The sequence below is a fragment of the Nomascus leucogenys genome, chromosome 19 (assembly GCF_006542625.1).
Source record: "Nomascus leucogenys isolate Asia chromosome 19, Asia_NLE_v1, whole genome shotgun sequence".
In the NCBI taxonomy this organism is placed as follows: Eukaryota; Metazoa; Chordata; class Mammalia; order Primates; family Hylobatidae; genus Nomascus; species Nomascus leucogenys.
In genome coordinates this window covers 28,412,649-28,433,588 of record NC_044399.1, presented here as the reverse complement: position 1 = coordinate 28,433,588, position 20,940 = coordinate 28,412,649, and the positions used below count along the sequence as shown (strand labels likewise).

The following is a 20,940-nucleotide window of genomic DNA, read 5'->3' as shown; positions in this document are numbered from 1 at the left end:
CCTTGAACTCCCGGCCTCAAGCAATCCTCCCATCTCAGCCTCCCAAAGTGCTAGGATTCCTTACAGGTGTGAACCACTGCACCTGGCCCTCTTCCCGCTGCTTTTGCTCCCGCTCAAGCCCTTCTCATTTCTCCCCCAGTCCCCTGCAACTGCTACTTGCCTGGTCTCTTGGCTGTGTCTGGCCACCCTCACACTCTCAGCTGGCCCTTCTCCATGCTGCAGCCAGAGTCAGCTTTTAAAAATGCCAATCTGATTGCATCACTTTCCTATGTAGAGCCCTTCCAGGACTGATGCCCCATCGCCTCCAGCATGACATTTAAGGCCCTTGGAGGCCTGATCCTTGCCTACCTGTGGGGCCTCAACTTTATATTTCCTAATTTGTAGCCTGACCCTAAACCAGAAACCAGAGCTTCTCTCTTTCTCTCTCTGTCTCTCTCTCTCTTTTGAGATGGAGTCTTGCCCTGTCGCCCAGGCTGGAGTGTGGAGTGCAGTTGCGTGATCTCAGCTCACTGCAACCTCTGCCTTCTGGGTTCAAGCGATTCTCCTGCCTCAGCCTCCCGAGTAGATGGGATTACAGGTGCGCACCACTACATCTGGCTAATTTTTGCATTTTTAGTAGAGATGGGGTTTCACCATGTTTACCAGGCTGGTCTCGAACTCCTGAACTCAAGTGATCCACCCAACTTGGCCTCCCAAAGTGCTGGGATTACAGGCATGAGCCACCATGCCTGGCCCTAAACCAGAACTTCTGAAACTCAAATGTACATAGGAATATCCCTGAGATCTTCTTCAATGCAGGTTCTGAGCCAGTCAGTCTGGACTGGGGCCTGAGGTTCTGCATTTCTAAGAAGCTCTCAGATGATGGTTTCTGCTACTTGCCTGGGGACACTTGGAGCACAAGGCCCTAGATTATTTGTAGCTCCTCGATATCTGTCTGTCTCTCCCTGTCTTCCTTGCTCCCTCTCCTCTGTTCCTTTGCACACTCAGTACCTGCTGCCAGGCACATCTTTCTTGCCCTCTTCACCTGGTTAAATCCCTGTCCTTCAGGATTTTCACTCCACCTGGCCCTGCCCACAAGCTCTTAGAACTTACCTTGGTCAGGGCGTGCATTGCACTATCTGCCCTTATTGGAATCCTGCTCACCCACCAGGCTGGGAGCCCTGGAGGGCAGGCCCTGTGTGTTTTGTATTCTGGTTCCCCATTACCCGGCAGGTAAACACGTATAAATGAAGTGTGGAATGAATAAGCAATGGATGAGTACACCAATTCGCCCTGGTATCATACACCCTGGGACGTGGGGGACAGTTCAATGTATTTGCTAACATCCCCAGAGGTACTGGATAAACGGATGACTTCGCTGATGATCAAATCGTTAAAATTTTTAATAATCAAATTATAACCACTTTTTTTGTTGTTGTTGTCGAGACATGGTTTCACTCTGTCGCCCAGGCTGGAGTGCAGTGGCACAATCTCGGCTCACCGCAACCTCCTCCTCCCGGGTTCAAGCGATTCTTGTACCTCAGCTTCCCGAGTAGCTGGGATTACAGGCATATGCCACCACACCCAGCTAATTTTTGTATTTTTAGTAGAGACAGGGTTTCGCCATGTTGGCCAGGCTGGTTTCAAACTCCCAACCTCAGGTGATCCGCTTGCCTCGGCCTCCCAAAGTGCTGGGATCACAGGCATGAGCCACTGCGCCCAGCCAAATTCTAACCACTCTTACATCTCAAATACAAGTGTCTTTGGTCAAGCAGTGTTCTTATGGAGACACTAGCCCTGGAGTGGCTGGCGGTGTTGGGAGGAGGGTTCACAAGCAGAGGAAGGCCTGGGGATTAACCTTTGCCTAAAGCCTGTTCTACATCCAGGGTTTCCACCCACCTATCTACCTGGTGAGACTGGCAAGGATTCCATTTTACTGACGAGGAAACTGAGTTCAGAGAAGTTGCCCGCTCACATTTATGGGGTTATAAAGTGATAGCACCAGGATTTGGAGCCGAGACTTCATTCTGGGCTCTGCGACAACCCCGAGCCCCCCCTGCCTTGAGAGCATGTATCAGAACTGGGCTGATAATTATGATTCTCTATTAAAAAGTGGGAGTATCCACTTAAATTGTTTTGTTTTTTTCTAACTTGGCAGATAGCTTGGAAAGTTCCTGGACACCAGTGGGACTTGCCGCGAAAACCACTAATCTTGGCCTTTCAGAGAAAATCTTCAGAAGAATTTATTTGCAAGGTGAATTATGAGGATTTAGGATTTGCCCTCACATTTCTCTTTCAGGCTGCTCTTCAAATAAATATTTCCCAATCCAAAAGAGAGCACAGTTATTTCAGATGTTTGTCTCTGAACATCTGAATGCGCTGCTTTTTCTTAGTTTTACAAGGACCCGTCCTCACAGTAATCCACTCTGCGGCTGAAAAGTCTTGTCACTCCCACAAACCTGAACCCCGTAATGACTAACATTGCACCCAATAATAAGTGAGGATAATTTCAGAACACTTGGCTTTGCTTTAAAGGGCAAGATTTTGGAAGCAGGTTCACAGGACTCCATCCAGATCTGTCTTCCTGGCACATAGCTCAGGGAACCATGCCCGAGCTCCAGGTGAGAGCAGAGGGCAGTAGAGGGGACGCTTGCTTCCCGCACGTCTGGCCCTAGGGTAGGGAGCTCATTAGGACTCCAGGTGCCAGAACCCCATAGCACAGTGGCCTCTGGATGCCCCTTCGTGTCCTGGAAAGGAGAGGTGGCTCCTCTCCAACTCAGGGTGGGGCTGGGAGAGGTCTTCACAGCAGGCAGGCCTTGGAGGCCACTGCAGCTCCCCAAATGTCCCTGTGCCTCTGCACTCGCCGGGCCTGCTAGCTGTTCTGGGTCTTAAGGGTATATATACAATTCTCAACATGTAACTAAGAACATGTAACTCCACTAGGCTCATACCTCACCCTACACCAGCGTTCATGATGTGGGATTTCTGAGCTGACTGCACGTGAGACCCAGCCAGGTCTTGACTCACTGCCTGAATTTTCCACGTCCTTCTGGAGATAAAGCCTGTCTCTGGCTTGGTGAATGCTGTCTGATTCTTCATCCTTTTCCATTTGGCATTTTGCTTTGAAACTCAGAGTGTTGTAAAAGTATTTGTACCTGCATTTATGTTAGAGATTCTAAAAAATACAACTCTGGGCTGGGTGCTGTGGCTCATGTCTGTAATCCTAGCACTTTGGGAGGCCAAGGCGGGAGGATCACTTGGGCCTAGGAGTTCAAGACCAGCCTGGGCAACAAAGCAAGACCTCGTCTCCATAAAAAGTAAAAAAATGGCCAGGTGTGGTGGCTCATGCCTGTAACCCCAGTACTTTGGGAGGCCAAGGCGGGTGGATCACCTGAGGTTGGGAGTTCAAGACCAGCCTGACCAACATGGAGAAACCCCGTCTCTACTAAAAATACAAAATTAGCCCGGCATGGTGGCACATGTCTGTAGTCCCAGCTACTTGGGAGGCTGAGGCAGGAGAATTGCTTGAACCCGGGAGGCGGAGGTTGCCGTGAGCCGAGATCGCGCCATTGCACTCCGGCCTGGGCAACAAGAGCGAAACTCTCTCTCAAAACAACAACAACAACAAAACAAAACAAAAACAAAAACAAAAAAAGTAAAAAATTAGCCAGGCATAGTGGCGTGTGCCTGTAGTCACAGCTACTTGGGAGGCTGGGGTCAGAGGATCACTTGAGCCCAGGAGTTTGAGGTTGCAGTGACCTATGAATGCACCAGTACACTTCAGCCTGGGCAACACGGTAAGACCCCATCTCGATAATCAATCAATCAGTCAATCAATAAAATACAACTCTGATTTTTGTAAAGAAAAAAAGATGTTTTGGGAGGACAACCTTAAGACAAAGAAAACAAAGTTTTCTAGTCCCATCTCCTCATTACCTGCTGCTCTCATGTACTAGGAATAATAATGCGATAATTAATTGAGTGGCCACAGTGGCAGGGACTGTCCTAAAGGCTGGACGTATGTTTTATCATTGAGTTCTCACAGCAATCCCAGCAGGCAGGATCTGTTTCTCCCCATTGTACAGATGAGGAAACTGAGGCACAGAGATGCTTTACTTGGCCAAAGGTAGACAGCAAATAAATGGGGCCCAGATGCAAATGCAAACATTTTGACTCCAAAACACTTGCCCATAAACCGCACGTGCCACTGCATGGAGAGAGATAACAAGGACCACCAGTCACTCGTCCAGAAGCAGTTTCATGGACTATACAAACTTAATTTAAATGGGTGAATTCCTTCTAACAGGATGAAGAGCAATCTGATGCCTTCTCAGTTACAAATCTGTTTGTAGAGGGCATTGATAGTTCCTATATTTTAAATAGTTGTTTTGGAGGTTCTAGATGGCAGATTACATACAAAGAAAAATGCTTTTTTGATGACATGGATTATCATTACATAGATTTGCAGTGAGTCGAGCCATGTTCCCCAGCTATATTATTTTTTTCAGTAAAAGTCTGGTATAACACAGGAAGTTATACCAGATTCCACTTCTGTAGCCTATTAGGCAGATGTTGCAAAGGAATTTCACTGTGTTTGATGCTTCAATTTCGTACAGAATCTCAGGTCTGACATGGAAGAAGTTTTGATGACTTACTGCCAACTTTGTATCACCCCCAAAATGCTTTAGAGAAATATCTCTCTACAGAGAAAAGCAAGCAACTGTGAATTTAACTAGTGAATTGGATCAACGTGTCCAGCTAATTCAGGTACCAAATCCTATTTTTCTGTAACAGCAGAAAACTGTCACGACTGCTATCGAGCTCAACTTTTCCTGAACAGACTCAGCCAAACTCCTTGCCATGTCTCAGTTCTCATTTCGCTATGCTAATTAGGGAGCCCAGAGGGTGAGTCTACACATGTAAAATGGATGGATCTTAACACATCGATGCTTTGTTTTTAGCCAGATTGCTGCACAACTGATTCCACTTCTGCGGCAACTGCCATCCATCACCAGGACTGCTCTGCCTGGGGACAGCCAGGCCACAGCCCTGCTCACGGCTGCATGGGTCTTGGACGTGGTCTAGGGCCAGAACGCAGTGATGAAGCTGGCGGTTTGTAGAGGCTTTTACTACAAGTAACATCCCTCATTTGATGAAATAGATATCTTTCTGCCAACTTGGCTCTGTCACTAAAACCTGGTGTTTTTGTCTGGTAATTCTTCAAATTTGATGTTTTAAAGAATGTTAAGTGAATTAATTCCTCCTTTTTGTCAGTGCTGTAAGTTCCATACAGTTTGCTCAGTCTGAAGAACGTCTGTATTAATTAGACAAACTAAAGCACTGGGTGGATCTAAATGGTTCCTTTTAATGATTTTTCTCCACGATGACAAAGCACACTATACAACCACCCACCTGATTTTAGCAAGAGGGCTAAAAATTATATTGCATAAATGGAGTTGCATTATTTAAACTTAAATTCAGGCCAGGCGCGGTGGCTCACGCTTGTAATCCTAGCACTTTGGGAGGCAGAGGCAGGCGGATCCTTGAGATCAGGAGTTCGAGACCAGCCTGGCCAACATGGTGAAACCCTGTCTCTACTAAAAATACAAAAATTACCCGGAAATCACTTGAACTGGGGAGGCGGAGATTGCAGTGAGCTGAGATCGTGCCACTGCACTCCAGCCTGGGCAACAGAGCGAGACTCCGTCTCAACAGAAACAAACAAACAAAAACAACAACAACAAAAAACAAAAAAAACCCTGAAATTCAAACTTTTGCCATTAAAAACATCCTCGATTCGATAAATTACAACTTGTATTTTGAAATATTGGTGGAATGACCTTACCTGCTCTATTTCAACCTTAAACAGCTGAATTAAAAGCCTAATTCCTACCAACAGTCTTTAAAATGAGAAATTAACTGTGATGATACTTTCCCCTGATTAAATAAGAAGCAAGAGTTGGGGCTTTGCCTGAGAGGACATCATTTCAGAAGTCAATTTGGTTTTGACTTCGTTAAAGCAATAAAATGTGGGTGGTTAATCTGAGTGAAAGCTGCTATGTTCTAAAAATGCATGAAGACTTAACTGGATGGGTGGTTGCACCGCAGAAGCTATTTAGGATTGGAAAGTAGCTGTGATTTGGATTTTAATGAATTGCACACTATTGACAAATTCTTCAGCAGTTAGCCTGGATCCTTTCCACTCAACTTAGACCTTTCTGCCTAGTTATTCCAACGTAAACCTCAGTTCCTGGAGGAATCAAGTTTGCCTTATAGCTGTTGTCTTTGATGGAGATGAGCCCGAGAGACATTAAATTTTCAGTGAATTTTAGCCCCTTTCTGGATACTATTAAATCACTCCTGCCCCAGGCAGAAGACTGGTCTTTGCTCTAAAGCAGCTAAAGAGTGACTATTTTTCCAAATTGCACAAAAGGGAGGATTTATCCAGCACCTTTTCTCTCAGAGAAGACAAACCCAGAACAGGAAAACTTTATTACTTTCTCTCTTGGCTATAAATTATGCTATTCAGATGTATTTGAAAGCTTCTCTTTATGCTCTTGCTTGAGCCATAAAACTTGATACCTGGGGCCAAATGCCTTTATCCCCAAGAAGGGTGAAGAAGATGAAAAGGCAGCAGCTCTAGGCGGAAGCCACACAAATTACTGGGCAGAAAATGTGGGCGGTGGAGAAAGTTACATTGCACGATTCATGCCTCCTTGACCTTATATTCTACTCTGAAATTAATGTTGCTGTTTGCATAGGATCACTGGCCTTTCAAAACCTGAATTAGCCATTCAGAAAACACTAGGTTTAACCAATACCATCAATTTGATTGTTGTTGTTATACTTACTTATTTATTTTTGAGGCGGAGTCTTGCTCTGTTGCCCAGGCTGGAGTGCAGTGGTGCCATCTTGGCTCACTGCAAGCTCCACCTCCCGGGTTCAAGCGATTCTCTTGCCTCAGCCTCCCGAGTAGCTGGGATTACAGGCATGTGTCACCACACCTGGTTAATTTTTGTATTTTTAGTAGAGACAGGGTTTCGCCATGTTGGCCAGGCTGGTCTCGAACTCCTGACCTCAAGTGATCCGCTGGCCTCAGCCTCTCAAAGTGCTGGGATTACAGGCGTGAGCCACCGCGCCCAGCCTGTTGTTGTTATTTTTAATACCGGGATTTTAGATCTGATGACTTTCAATAAGCCAGCCACTCACCTGGACAGGGTTCACTGGAGTCCGCTTTCTCTGCTTTCCTTACAGTCATGGTATTTTTATGTTTCTGCTTGACTGATGTTTGGTCAATTGCTGGAAGTTTGGGGTCACACTTAAATGCAGATATCTTGGTAGATGATCTTGGTTCAGTTAGAGCATCCTCCTCACTAGAACTCTACCAAAAATGAAATACATCTGAGTATCAGTGGCCAAGTAGGTCAACTTTGTTAGGCAGAGAAAACAGAAACGAGGCAAGTGCAGTGACCCTCTCCAGCAATAATCCTAGAGCCTTCTGCCAGGTCAACACGCCCGTTCACCAGAGAGATTCAGATGGACTGGGTGGAGCAACTTAGAAATAACGGCAGTTGGTAAGTCTGTTTTGTAGAACATTATGAAAGAATGCATTTTTCTATGAGTGTGTTTTGTAGAATGTTATGAAAAGAATGCATTTCTGACCCTTAAGTAATTTGATGACCGATGAATAGTGCATGTGCTTTTAAACTTTTTATTGCTTGTTATTTGAACTACTTTGGAGATCGGCTAGAAGAAAAAATGTTCCTTATGTTAATCATATACTTGACAATGAAAAGGAAATGTAGATAGTGTGACAGAGGCCGATTAAATCAGACCTCAGTTTCAATACTCTGCGTTATTGGGTGCAACAAGAGACAGATTAATCTTTTAAAATGTCCCCTCCTTGTCACTCTTCTATAAAGAAGTCAGTATAAATCTATGCATGGACAAATCATGATTCCTGCTGTGTCAGAATATCTCAACGCAGCCATGCCGATGCAATAAAAATTATCCAGGCATGGAACAACTTTATACTTGGCCACACTTACACCCACCAAAGAAAGGATGAAAACAATATAAATATCAGAAACCTGGTCTTAAAGGTGATTTAAGTACAGCCTGATGGCTTTAGGTCCTGGTGTTGGTATGACTTGCTAGGCTATCCATTCTGCAACAAATAAATCACTAGGTTCCCCCATCCCCGACCCTGGGGGGTTGTTGGGGTGGGGGTGGAGGGGCACTAAGCTCTCTCCTACATTGTACATTAGTCCAGTATTGGAAAGTCCTCTGAAAATGTGGTCTTTTGCAGACATAGAATGCTAAATTAACATCCCTGGTACCTCCCCAACTGTTGCAATTTGTATTGATCTTGCTCACTGTTCTCCTTGTCAGTTCTGGCATTTTCATTTCACAGGCTCCTGACTCAGGAAAATACTCTGAGTAGCTTTGAATTATTGGGTGTGATGTAAGACAAACTAAATTCTAAAAAAGTCCTCTACTTGTCAGTCTTCTGTAAAGAAGTCTACATAAATCTACAGGTGGACAGATCATTATGCTCCAAGATGATGAATCATGCTTTTAAATTTAGAGTTTGGATACAGCCTTCAAACAAATAATTCTTGTTTTTCCGCACAATTTCAGAAAACAGACCACCCTCAGACAAAGGGACCAGAAAAGCACAAGACACAACGAACTGACTGTTCTCCCCTTTCCTTTTCGATTTTGCTATTTAATTGAAATCCTTGCAAATTACTCTGAAATGTCAAAGATGAAACATTAGGTCATTTCTTTTTTCTTTTCTTTTTTTTTTTTTTTGAGACAAAGTTTCACTCTTATTGCCCAGGCTGGAGTGCAATGGTGCCATCTTGGCTCACTGCAACCTCCACCTCTCGGGTTCAAGCAATTCTCCTGCCTCGACCTCCCGAGTAGCTGGGATTACAGGCACCTACCATCATGCCCGGCTAATTTTTGTATTTTTAGTAGAGACGGGGTTTCGTTATGTTGGCCAGGCTGGTCTCGAACTCCTGACCTTAGGTGATCAACCCATCTCAGCCTCCCAAAGTTCTGGGATTATAGGCGTGAGCCACCGTGCCTGGCTGAAACATTAGGTCATTTCTGAACATGAGATACGTTCTCTATTCTCAGAAAAGAAAATGCGGGCATATTTTAAGTTTGACACCTAAGAATGTCGTTGTAATTGGGTCCTGGAAGTCACAGTCCTGGAATTGGGTCCCAAGAAGAGCATCAATGAATAGGGGACACAATTTCTTCCACAAACTGCCCAACACAATCAGCTCACTGCAGTGGGTTAAGTCAACTCCCACAGGGCCCTGCAATTCAGCCCTTTCTTTCCAGCCAGCAGAAAGGCAGGAAAAATGCCCTAGGCGAGGATGACCAACACCTGTGTCAGCAGCAGCAGCAGCAGCAGCAGCAGCAGCAGCAGCAGCAGCAGCAGCAGCAGCAGCAGCAGGTGTCCGCTCAGCTCATCTTAGCGGATCCACTTCCATTACCCCCAGCCAGGGCCGGAATTCTTGGCTTGCCCCAGGCTGTGGTGAATAGGGAGGAGACCTTTATTGGTTGAACTGTTAAGCCATGTTTATCCTTCCTCCACGCATTCATTAAACCTCAAGCCTTTAGTGCACTGAAGACGTGAAAGCTTGGCCAATTAAACCATTCTGTTACCTGCGGGATTGTGAGCCTACATTGTGAATACATCCTTCTCTGGTTCAATCAACCTTATTTCTAGGTAGTAATCATTAAGAGTCTAGAAACTGCAGCTAGAAGTTGGTGTTTTATCAGTTGTAAACTGAAGGTACAATGGTAAGAAGTGTAATACTTACAAATGTGTTAATGGACTTTTTTCCTGCTTGCCTCATTGAGAAATCTTAAATAAATCACGTCCACCTTTTGGTCTTTATTCTGTCCTCTTATATTCTCAGCCATTTCCATCTATCCTCTTTCTTTCTTTCTTTTTTTGGAGACAACGTCTTGCTCTGTCACCCAGGCTGGAGTGCAGTAGTGCGATCTCAGTTCACTGCAACCTCGACCTCCCTGGTTCAAGCAATTCTTTGGCCTCAGCCTCCTGAGTAGCTGGGACTACAGGCGCACGCTGCCATGCCTGGCTAATTTTTTGTGTTTTAGTAGAGACGGGGTTTCACCGTGTTGCCCAGGCTGGTCTCGAACCCCTGAGCTCAGGCAAGCCGCCCACCTTGGCCTCCCAAAGTGCTGGGATTACAGGCGTGAGCCACTGCGCCTGGCCTATCCTCTTTCATGAAAACCCATCGTATCACGCAGGGAGGATCGTCCCTGACTGGGAGAAGTTGTAGTAAATCATCCTGGCACTAAAGTGTGGTATTTAAGGCCGTGGAGCCCAGCTCCACGGGAGTGAATCCCAGCTCTTGCACGTAGTAATTGTGTGACATTGGGTTAGTTCATTTCTCTGGATCTCAGATTTCATTTGTGAACAATAGTATCTACCTTTTGGCGGTTTTGTGAGGATTGCATAATATATATGTACACATAGCACTTAGAGCAGCACCATATACGTGTAACCCAGTAAATGCCATGCACGTATTGGCTTTTATAATTAGCCATTAATTCATGTTCAGCCATTTATAAAATTAACTAGCTAACTACTGAACATTCACTACCTATGGTTGAAACTAAAGTCAAAGTCCCCAGTGAAAAATCCTGTTGGATTTCACCTATTCCAGAAGGGTGGTATGAATGGAGACGTGGGTTAGTTCCACACCGGACTCTTGGTTTCTTCTCCAGGGAATATAATCTATGATAGTATGACAATCTCATAAATGGCCAGTTGAAATTTATCTAGTTTTAAGAAAATATGGTGCAATGGTTTTTCAGACAGTAAAGCTCCAATGGCAAATATTTGACAACATTAGAGATAATCAAACAATAATAATTAAAATTTTAATTTTAAAGTTGATTTTTAAATTGCATCTTTTCCTCTTGTAATTTTGAAAAATAATTACAATTTTCATTCCTTCCTCATGTGTCCCCAAGTTGAAATGTCACTTGGAGGTGGAGGCAACAGCACACTGCTATTCCTTTGGGGGACAAAAGCCAGCTCTACCTTTAAAAATCAAAACCCATGACATTAAAAACAAACAAAAAAGCAAAACAAAACAAAACCTAACCTACGTGACACTTAAGTATACTTCATATTCTCTACTGAGAATTTGATGAAAGTTCTAACAAAGCCATGTTAACTAAAATAAGTTGACAAAATCAGTATTTTCTTGAGAATCGTCATTTTTGTACTTAAGGTTTTCCAAAGATCCCGAACTTGCTCTACTGGCCTCATGTCTAATAAAGTAGAGCTGTCACTCTGCCCAGGGCTACACGCTTTCAGAAGTTCACAGAAAGGCCCACACTGAGGAGAGAAGGAACTTAACTGGGTAAGTAGCATTGGGCAGTGAGGTAATGACATCATGGTTCAAGTTAGATGTCCTGGAAAGTGAAGGCGCACGGTTTGAGAAGGGGGATGAATCTCCTTGGGAATGTGAGAATGATTCGATTCTTAACAACAAGGGCCTAACAATATGGTGTCTGAAATGATAAGGCGACAGTGAACAGAGATGACCCGAAGAGCAAGTAAACTAAGGCAGTCGGGGACAGAAAAGACTTCAAGTTATTTTCCAACTATTGCCTGATGGCTCCTTTCCAAGAACCGGGAAACTGGTTCTTAACTGATACGCCATTTCTGCCCCTCCCGGAGAGGTGCTACTGAATTCTGATTGATGTGTACTGAACCCATCTTTGCCGTGAGTCGTGTCATGGAGGCTGAGCTGAGTGGATCTATGATACACTGCAGGGCACAGCTTGCTGTGGATGGGAGGGAAAAGGCAAAGAGTAGTGTCAAGCTGGCGCCAGACTGTGTTGAGTACATTTGAAATGAACTTGGTCTCGTGAGATTATAAAAGAGTGTGATCAAGGCAGTGAACCTCAACCTTTAAACAGTGACAACATGGGAAGGTCGATCAAGTGACTGTGTGTGCCACCTTCGGAGCACTGTCCCCAAAGCCCACACTCAAATTGTGCCTCAAACACAAAAACCACCTTAGGAAATTGAGGGCAGCTTGTATAAATAGCATTCCGGATAGGACGGTTACCTTTACGTAGCCATGAAATATAAAATATGTTCTGCACAGACTGCTGTTGTAGCACAAAGCAAGCAAAACTTTTTCTTGTCTAGAAAAGAACTCTTACAGCAGCAAAATCCCTCCCGTGTGTTCAGGACAATTTTGAGTGTGCCAGAATTGTACGCGCGGACAATAAAGAACAAGGATCAGTAGGCTTTTTGGTCTTTCTGGACTCAGGTACCACCCACCTGAATCAAACTGCTGCTGACTCTCATCTGTCTCCCCTATCTGAAGACGTGGCTGCCAGGTGGAGCTGGGTAAGACTAGGCACTACATGCCCTTGGTCTCTATTTTGCCTGAAGATGCTTTTTGGAGGCTGGGCGCTGTGGTTCACACTTGTAATCCCAGCACTTTGGGAGGCCAAGGCAGGCGGATCACTTGAGGCCAGGAGTTCGAGACCAGCCTGGCCAACATGGTGAAGCCCCGTCTCCACTGAAAATACGAAAAGATTAGCCGGGTGTAGTGGTGTGCGCCTGTAATTCTAGCTACTCGGGAGGCTGAGGCACGAGAATTGCTCGAACCTGGGAGGCGGTGGTTGTAGTGAGCTGAGACTGTGCCACTGCACTCCAGCCTGGGCAACAGAGCAGGACTCTGTCTCAAAAAAAAAAAAAAAAAAAAAAAAAAGATGCCTTTTGGAGTCAGCTGGGCTGCCAGATTGCCTAAATATCACAGGCACCTGTCTACCATCGAGTTCCACAGAGAACACCCTCCTGCCTGCAGGCTTCTCTCGGATTTTCAGTCCCGGAAGTTGAAACGACCCAGCCTGCGGCCCTGGCTGCAGAGTGGCCTCGGTGATTTAAATCTTCATAACATTCCATCACTACGGGGGTGCCCTCTGAAGGAGAGGCATGTGGGTCTACTTGCTTTGCGATTACTATTCAGCCCACTATGGAATGGCCAGAGTGAAACTTCGCGCTGCAAGTTACTGACATGGCAAGCAGGACGTGCTAGGTACTTCTTAGGATGCCAGGCAATCCTTTGTGTGCTGCAGAAACCACCATTCAGTTTACATGGTTGGTGACCATACATTTTCCCCGCTTCCAAATACTAGGGACACCTGTGTGTAGCATTATCTGGCTATAGCAGGAGCAGGGTTCTGTGTGGTGCGAAGACGAAAAGGAAGCAGTATGTGGCCAGGAAATTGATAGATTTAAAAAACTGGAATGCAGCCGGGCATGGCAGCTCATGCCTGTAATCCCAGCACGGTGGGAGGCTGAGGCACTTGAGCCCAGGAGTTTGAGACCAGCCTGGGCAACATAGTGAGACTTTGTCTCTACAAAAAATAAAAAAAATTCGCCAGGCGTGGTGGTGTGCACTCGTATTCCCAGCTACTCAGGAGGTTGAGGCAAGAGGATTGCGCAAGCCTGGAAGGTTGAGGCTGCAGTGAGCTGTGATTGTGCCACTGCACTCCAGCCTGGGGGACAGAGCAAGACCCTGTCTCAAAATAAATAAATAAATAAATAAATAATTGGGGCCGGGCATGGTGGCTCACACCCGTAATCCCAGCACTTTGGGAGGTCGAGGCAGGCAGATCACCTGAGGTCAGGAGTTCAAGACCAGCCCGACCAACATGGAGAAACCCTGTCTCTACTAAAAATACAAAATTAGCGGGGCATGGTGGTGCATGCCTCTAGTCCCAGCTACTCAGGAGGCTGAGGCAGGAGAATCACTTGAACCTGGGAGGTGGAGGTTGCAGTGAGCTGAGATACCACCATTGCACTCCAGCCTGGGCAACAAGAGTGAAACTCCGTCTCAAAAAAAAAAAAAAGAAAAATAGAAAAAGAAAAAAAAAAGAACGTTAAAATGCAGTGTTTAATAGCACATTGAGATTGCCCTTGACTTAGGTGTCTTTCAGATATGGTTTTGCTGCAGTGTGTTTCTCCTTCATCCTTTATTTGAATTCACATTCTTCTTTTAGCTGAGAGGAGCATCTGAGCAACACCAAGGGGCTTGGCCATCAAATGGAGATCATCGATGAAAATGCTTCCTACTCAGAATAACAGGTCTTTAAACGTGGAAGTCAACTGAGATGTGTCATATGCACCTATTATGTCTTTAATATCGTGCTAGGCTCTGTGAAGGATATAGAAATAAGCTGACAATGAGAGAGATAAGATTAATGCCTTACCAGCAAAATGGAAAACAACGTTTAATCAAGGGATACGTTGTGTTGCACCCATTCTAAGTGTCGTGGAAAACCCCTGGGAAAAGGTGAAAGGTCAAGGGAAGGTGGCAGTGTGTGCTGGGACTTGAAGAATGGGTGGGGTCTGGCTAGGCTGGAGGCAGCACATGAGCCGCAGGATGGATGGAGTGAGAAGAGCAGGAGTGATTCTAGGCCAGCCAGGCAGGTGGCTTGAGCATGGGGTGAGGAGGAGGGTGTGGGCCAGACTGTGGAGAGCCCTGAGATTCGAGCAAATGTGATAGAGAGTGGGGTCCCACTGAAGGTTTCTGAGTAGAAGAATGCTTAAAGTAGTATTTACGATTTAGCTATATGTTTCTTTTAGAGAGAGAAAACAAAACATCCTGCAAATTTGCCAGTGAAATAATCTTTTTGTGGTTTCAATGGCTTATATTTGTAAAGCATAATTCTTTTCTTTATTACAAAAGAAATGCATGCTCAGAATGGAAAAACAAAGACAAGCATAAAGATATTTAAAATGTTCAAAATCCAATTAACCTTGAAATAAAAGCTTTGAACTGGTTGGTCTGTATTCTTTTTTTTTTTTTTTTTTTTTTTTTGGGACAGAGTCTTGCTCTGTCGCCCAAGTGGCAGTGCGGTGGCATGATCTCGGCTCACTGCAACCTCCACCTCCCAGGTTCAAGTGATTCTCCTGCCTCAGCCTCCCAAGTAGCTGGGATTACAGGCATGCGCCACCACGCCTGGCTAATTTTTGTATTTTTAGTAGAGATGGAGTTTCGCCATGTTGGCCAGACTGATATCAAGTGATCCGCCTGCCTCAGCCTCCCAAAGTGCTGGGATTACAGGTGTGAGCCACCTATAATGCCCGGCCCTGTATTCTTTTAGATACTTTTTAATGACTGATGGAGACTACTACCTTTCTACCAAAATCCCTTCTAAATTGCTAAGAGTTGAAGTCGGGATGTGTGGTTGCCCATCTTGAATTGAATCGTTCAGCCCCTGCACCTGCTGCCCCACTGCAACTCAGGAGAAAGGTCTCACCCAGGGGAGTATGAGCAGAAGCAATGTGTGCAGCCTCCACAGAGAAAATCTCTGGCCCTGAACCTCTGCCTATCACCTTCCTGTGAGTTGGAGAGCAATAACTTTGAAAGTCATATGTTGAAGACGGCAGACCCAGCATCAGCCTGAGTCCCTGAAAGTCTGAGAAGTGCTGCCTGCTGACCTGTACATCTCACCAGGACTGTCACGTGTGCAAGAGATACACTTTTATCTTGTTGACTGAGCCACTGCATTCTTGGTCCCTTTGTTACAGCAGCTAACATTACCCTAACATAGAATTGTACCATTCATATGGGCCAGTGGCAGTGGCTCATGCCTGTAGTCCCAGTACTTTGGGAAGCGGAGGTGGGTGGATCAAGAGGTCAGGAGTTCGAGACCAGCCTGGCCAACATGGTGAAAGCCTGTCTCTACTAAAGATACCAGAAATTAGCCGGGCATGGTGGCATGGGCACCTGTAGTCCCAGCTACTTGGGAGGCTAAGGCAGGAGAATTGCTTGAACCTGGGAGGCAGAGGCTGCAGTGAGCCAAGATCATGCCATTGCACTCCAGTCTGGGTGACAGGGCAAAACTCCGTCTCAAAAAAAAAAAAAAAAAAAAAAAAAAAAGAATTGTACTATTTATACTGTTTTACTTAACAATACATTGCAGCAATAGATACCTTTCTAGAACTGTTTTCAACTTTATTTTGAAAAGTTTCAAATCTACGGATAAATTGAAAGAATAGTACATCACACCCTTTATTCTTTACCTTGGCAATTTGCTTTCTCTTTTTATATATAGTCTTTTTCTGAACACTTTTAAAGTGACCACACTTCAAGATACTTTACCCCTAAATACTTCAGCGGGCATCTCCTATCAAAATAGACATTCTCCTGCAATGCCACAATACCATTATTTTACCTAAGACAATTTAATCATTCCATCGTATTTTCTAATATGCAGAGCAGATTCCAACCCAGTTGTCCCCAAGATGTCTTTTTGGCTATACATTTGGATCAATGATTCAGTCAAGGCACAATGTCTCTTTAGTCTTTTAGTCTAGAACAATTCTCTGGTCTTTTTGGCTTTTTAATTATTTTTCCCATTTTGAAGCAATCCAGCCAGCTGTCTCATAGAATGTCTTACGTTCTAAATTTGATTGCTCCTCACAATAAAATTCAGTTCAATCGTTTTGGGTGTGATTATTTTATAGGTGGTGTGGTGTCCTTCTTTATAATATCCTATCAGCAGGTGCCTTGTTAGGTTGTCCCAATATTGGTAAATGCTGTGTTTGATCTATAGGATAAGGTGGTGACCACCAGATTTCTCCAGTGTAAAGGTACATTTTTTCCCTTTGTAATTAGCAGGTAATCTGTGGGATGATTCTTTGGCACTGACTGAATAGCCTGTCCCTAAGTAGTATTTTACCCAATGATTTTAGCATCTTTTAATGTGCTTTGCCTATATTGATAATTACACTGGGGTAGCAAAATTGATGATTTTCTAATCCTACATTTCTTTGTTTGAGACAGAGCCTCGCTCTGTCACCTAGGCTGAAGTGCAGTGGTGTGATCTCAGCTCACTGTAACCTCCACCCTGCAGGTTCAATTCTTGTGCCTCAGTCTTCTGAGTAGCAGTTACTACAGGTGCACGCCACCATGCCTGGCTAATTTTTGTATTTTTAGTAGAGACAGGGTTTCACCATGTTGGGTAGGCTGGTCTCAGACTCCTGAGCTCAAGTGATCTCCCCACCTTGGCCTTCCAAAGTGCTGGGATTGTAGGCGTCAGCTACCATGCCCAGCCTAATTCCACATTCCTTTTACAATTATTAGCTAGCATTCTTCTCTAAAGAAATATTTTCTTCCCCTTCCCCTTTTTCTTTTTTCTTTTTATTATCATTGCATTCTCAAGGATATGTTTTATTCAATTTTTTTTGTTCCTCAAATTGTGCCAAAAATGGTGAGTGGCAGTTCATTCAAGTTGGCTTTTAAAAAATTTTTCAATGTTTGTTTTAGATACAGGGGGTACATATGCAGGTTTGTTACATGGGTATATTGCACCAGGTCATGAGCATAGTACCCAATAGACAGTTTTTCAATCCACATCCCCCTCCTTAGTGCACTTAGTAGTCCACCGTATCTGTTGTTCCCTTATTTATATCCATGTGTGCTCAATATTTAGCTCCCACTTATAAGTGAGAACGTGTGGTATTTGGGTTTTTGTTCCTGCGTTAATTCCCTTAGGACTATGGCCTCCAGCTCCATCCATATTGCTCCAAAGAACATGGTTTCTTTCTTTTTTATGACTGTATAGTACTCCATAGTGTATATGTACTACATCTTCTTTATCCAATCCACCACTGATAGGCACCTACATTGACTCCATGTCTTTGCTATTGTGAACAGCATGGCAATAAACATACATATGCATGTGTCTTTTTGGCATAATCATCTATTTTTCTCTGGGTATATACCCAGTAATGGGATTGTTGGGTTGAATGGAGCTTTGTTTTAAGTAATTAGAGAAATCTCTAAACTGCTTTCCACAGTGGCTGAACTAATTTACATTCCCAGCAACAGTATGTAAGTGTTCCCTATTCTCCACAGCCTTGCCAGCATCTATTGTATTTTGACTTTTTTTTTTTTTGAGACGGAGTCTTGCTCTGTCTCTCAGGCTGGAGTGCAGTGGCACGATCTCGACTCACTGAAACCTTGGCCTGCTGGATTCAAACGATTTTCATGCCTCAGCCTCCTGAGTAGCTGGGATTACAGGCGTGTACCACCACACCCAGCTAATTTTTGTATTTTTAGTAGAGACGGCGTTTCACTATGTTGGTCAGGCTGGTCTTAAACTCCTGACCTCAGGTGATCCACCCGCCTTGGCCTCCCAAAGTGCTGGGATTACAGGCATGAGCCACCGCACCTGGTCTGTATTTTGACTTTTTTTTTTTTTTTTTTGAGACTGAGTCTCACTCTGTCTCCCAGGCTAGAGTGCAGTGGCACGATCTTGGCTCACTGCAACCTCCGCCTCCCAGGTTCAAGTGATTCTCCTGCCTCAGCCTGCCTAGTAGCTGGGACTACAGGCGCCCGCCACCATGCCTGGCTAATTTTTTGTATTTTTAGTAGAGATGAGGTTTCATCGTGTTAGCCAGGATGGTCTCGATCTCCTGACCTCGTGATCCACCCACCTCAGCCTCCCAAAGTGCTGGGATTCCAGGCGTGAGCCACCACGCCCAGCCTATTTTGACTTTTTAATAATAGCCATTCTGACTGGTGTGAGATGGTATCTCATTGTGGTTTTGATTTGCCTTTCTCTGATGATTGGTGATGATGAGCATTTTTTCATGTTTGTTATCCATGTATAGAAAGGCTACTAATTTTCATACATTGTATTTCTTCTTTTAAAAATTGTCAGCCCCAGGCCGGGCGTGGTGGCTCACGCCTGTAATCCCAGCACTTTGGGAGGCCAAGGCGGGTGGATCATTTGAGGTCAGGAGTTCAAGACCAGCCTGGCCAACAGGTTGAGACCCCCGTCTCTACTAAAAATACAAAAATTAGCTGGGTGTGGTTGTGCATGCCTGTAATCCCAGCTACTCAGGCAGCTGAGGCAGGAGAATCACTTGAACTCAGGAGACAGAAGCTGCCATGAGCCGAGACTGCACCACTGTACTCCAGCCTGAGCGACAGAGTGAGACTCTGTCTCAACAAAAAAAAAAAAAAAAAAAAAAAAAATTGTCTGTTCATATCCTTAGTCCATTTTTTAATGAGGTTATTTTTTGCTTGTAGATTTGTTTAAGTTCCTTACAGATTCTGGACATTAGACCATATGATCAGCCCAATAGATGCAGAAAAATCTTTCAATATAATCCAGCATCCTTTCATGATAAAAACTCTCGACAAGCTAGGCATTAAAGGAAAATGCCTCAAAATAATAAGAGCCATTTATGACAAACTCACAGCCAACATCCTACTGAATGGGCAAAAGCTGGTAGCATTTCCTTTGAGATCTGGAACAAGACAAGGATGTCTGCTCTCACTGCTCCTATTCAACATAATACTGGAAGTCCTAGTCAGGGCATTCAGGCAAAAGAAAGAAATACAACAGGCATCCAAATAGGAAAAGAAGAAGTCAAACTATCTCTTCATTGACAATATGATTCCACACTTAAAAAACCCTAAAGACTCCACCTCAAGTCTACTAGAACTGATAAACAATTTTAGCAAGGCTTCAGGATACAAAATCAATGTACGAAAATCAGCATTTCTACACATCAATAGTGCGCAGGCTGAGAGTGAAATCAAGAACACAATCCCACTTACAATAGCCACCAAGAAAATGAAATGCCTAGGAATACAGCTAACCAAGGAAGTGAAAGATCTCTACAAGGAGAACTACAAACACTGCCAAAAGAAATCAGAGACCAACAAATAAACAGAAATGCATTCCATGTTCATAGATTGGAAGAATCAATATCATTAAAATGGCCATACTGCCAAAAACAGTTTACAGATTCAATGTTATTCCTATCAAACTACCAAGGTCATTCTTCGCAGAATAAAAAAAGCTATTCTAAAATCCATATGGAACCAAAAAGGAGCTCAAATAGCCAAAGCAATACTAACCAAAAAGAACAAAGCTGGAGACATCAAATTACCTGACTTCAAACTATACTATAAGGCTACAGTAACCAAAACAGCATGGTACTGGTACAAAAAAAGACACATAGACCAATGAACCAGAATCAAAAACTTAGAAATAAACTCACACATCTATGACCATCTGATCTTAGACAAGCCTAACAAAAAAAAGCAACGGGGAAAGGACTTCCTAATTCAATCAGTGGTGCTAGGGTAACTGGCTAACTATAGGCAGAAGAATGAAACTAGACCCTTACCTTTCACCCTACGGAAAAAAAAAAAACTCAAGATGGATTAAAAATTTAACTATAAGACCTCAAACTACAAAGATCCTAGAAGAGGCCGGGCGCGGTGGCTCACGCCTGTAATCCCAGCACTTTGGGAGGCCAAGGTGGGTGGATTACAAGGTCAGGAGATTGAGACCATCCTGGCTAACATGGTGAAACACTGTCTCTACTAAAAATACAAAAAAAAAAAAAAAAAAAGAAAAAAAGAAAAATTAGCTGGGCGTGGTAGTGGGCGCCTGTAGCCCCAGCTACTCAGGAGGCTGCGGCAGGAGAATGGCGTGAACCCGGGAGGCGGAGCTTGCAGTGAGCTGAGATCACGCCACTGCACTCCAGCCTGGGCGACAGAGCAAGATTCTGTCTCAAAAACAAAACAAAACAAAACATCCTAGAAGAAAATCTAGGAAGTACCCTTCTTGACATTGGCCTTAGCAAATAATTTTTGGCTGGGTCCCCAAAAGCAACAAAACAAAACAAAAATTGACAACTGGGACCTAATTAAATTAAAGAGCACAGCAAAATAAACTATGAACAGAATGAACAGACCACCTACAGAATGGAAGAAAATATTTGCAAATTGGCTTTTGATTGAGTATTTGCATACTTCTTTGCTTTCTGGTACAATAAGAAATATTATGGCCTTGCCTTGTACTTTACCCGCCTCACACCTGGAATCAGCTGTCTTTCCAACAAGTGCTGCT

The 20,940-nt window shown here is 44.2% G+C and overlaps 1 protein-coding gene across 1 annotated transcript in view; it reads right to left on the bottom strand.

The window, feature by feature from the left end:
- Window positions 1–20,940, bottom strand: part of MARCHF10 (membrane associated ring-CH-type finger 10) — a 112,228-nt gene that overhangs the window by 58,010 nt on the left and 33,278 nt on the right. The window contains 1 exon segment of the mRNA XM_030799812.1: window positions 7,189–7,360. Coding sequence (XP_030655672.1) covers window positions 7,189–7,360 — 172 coding nt within the window.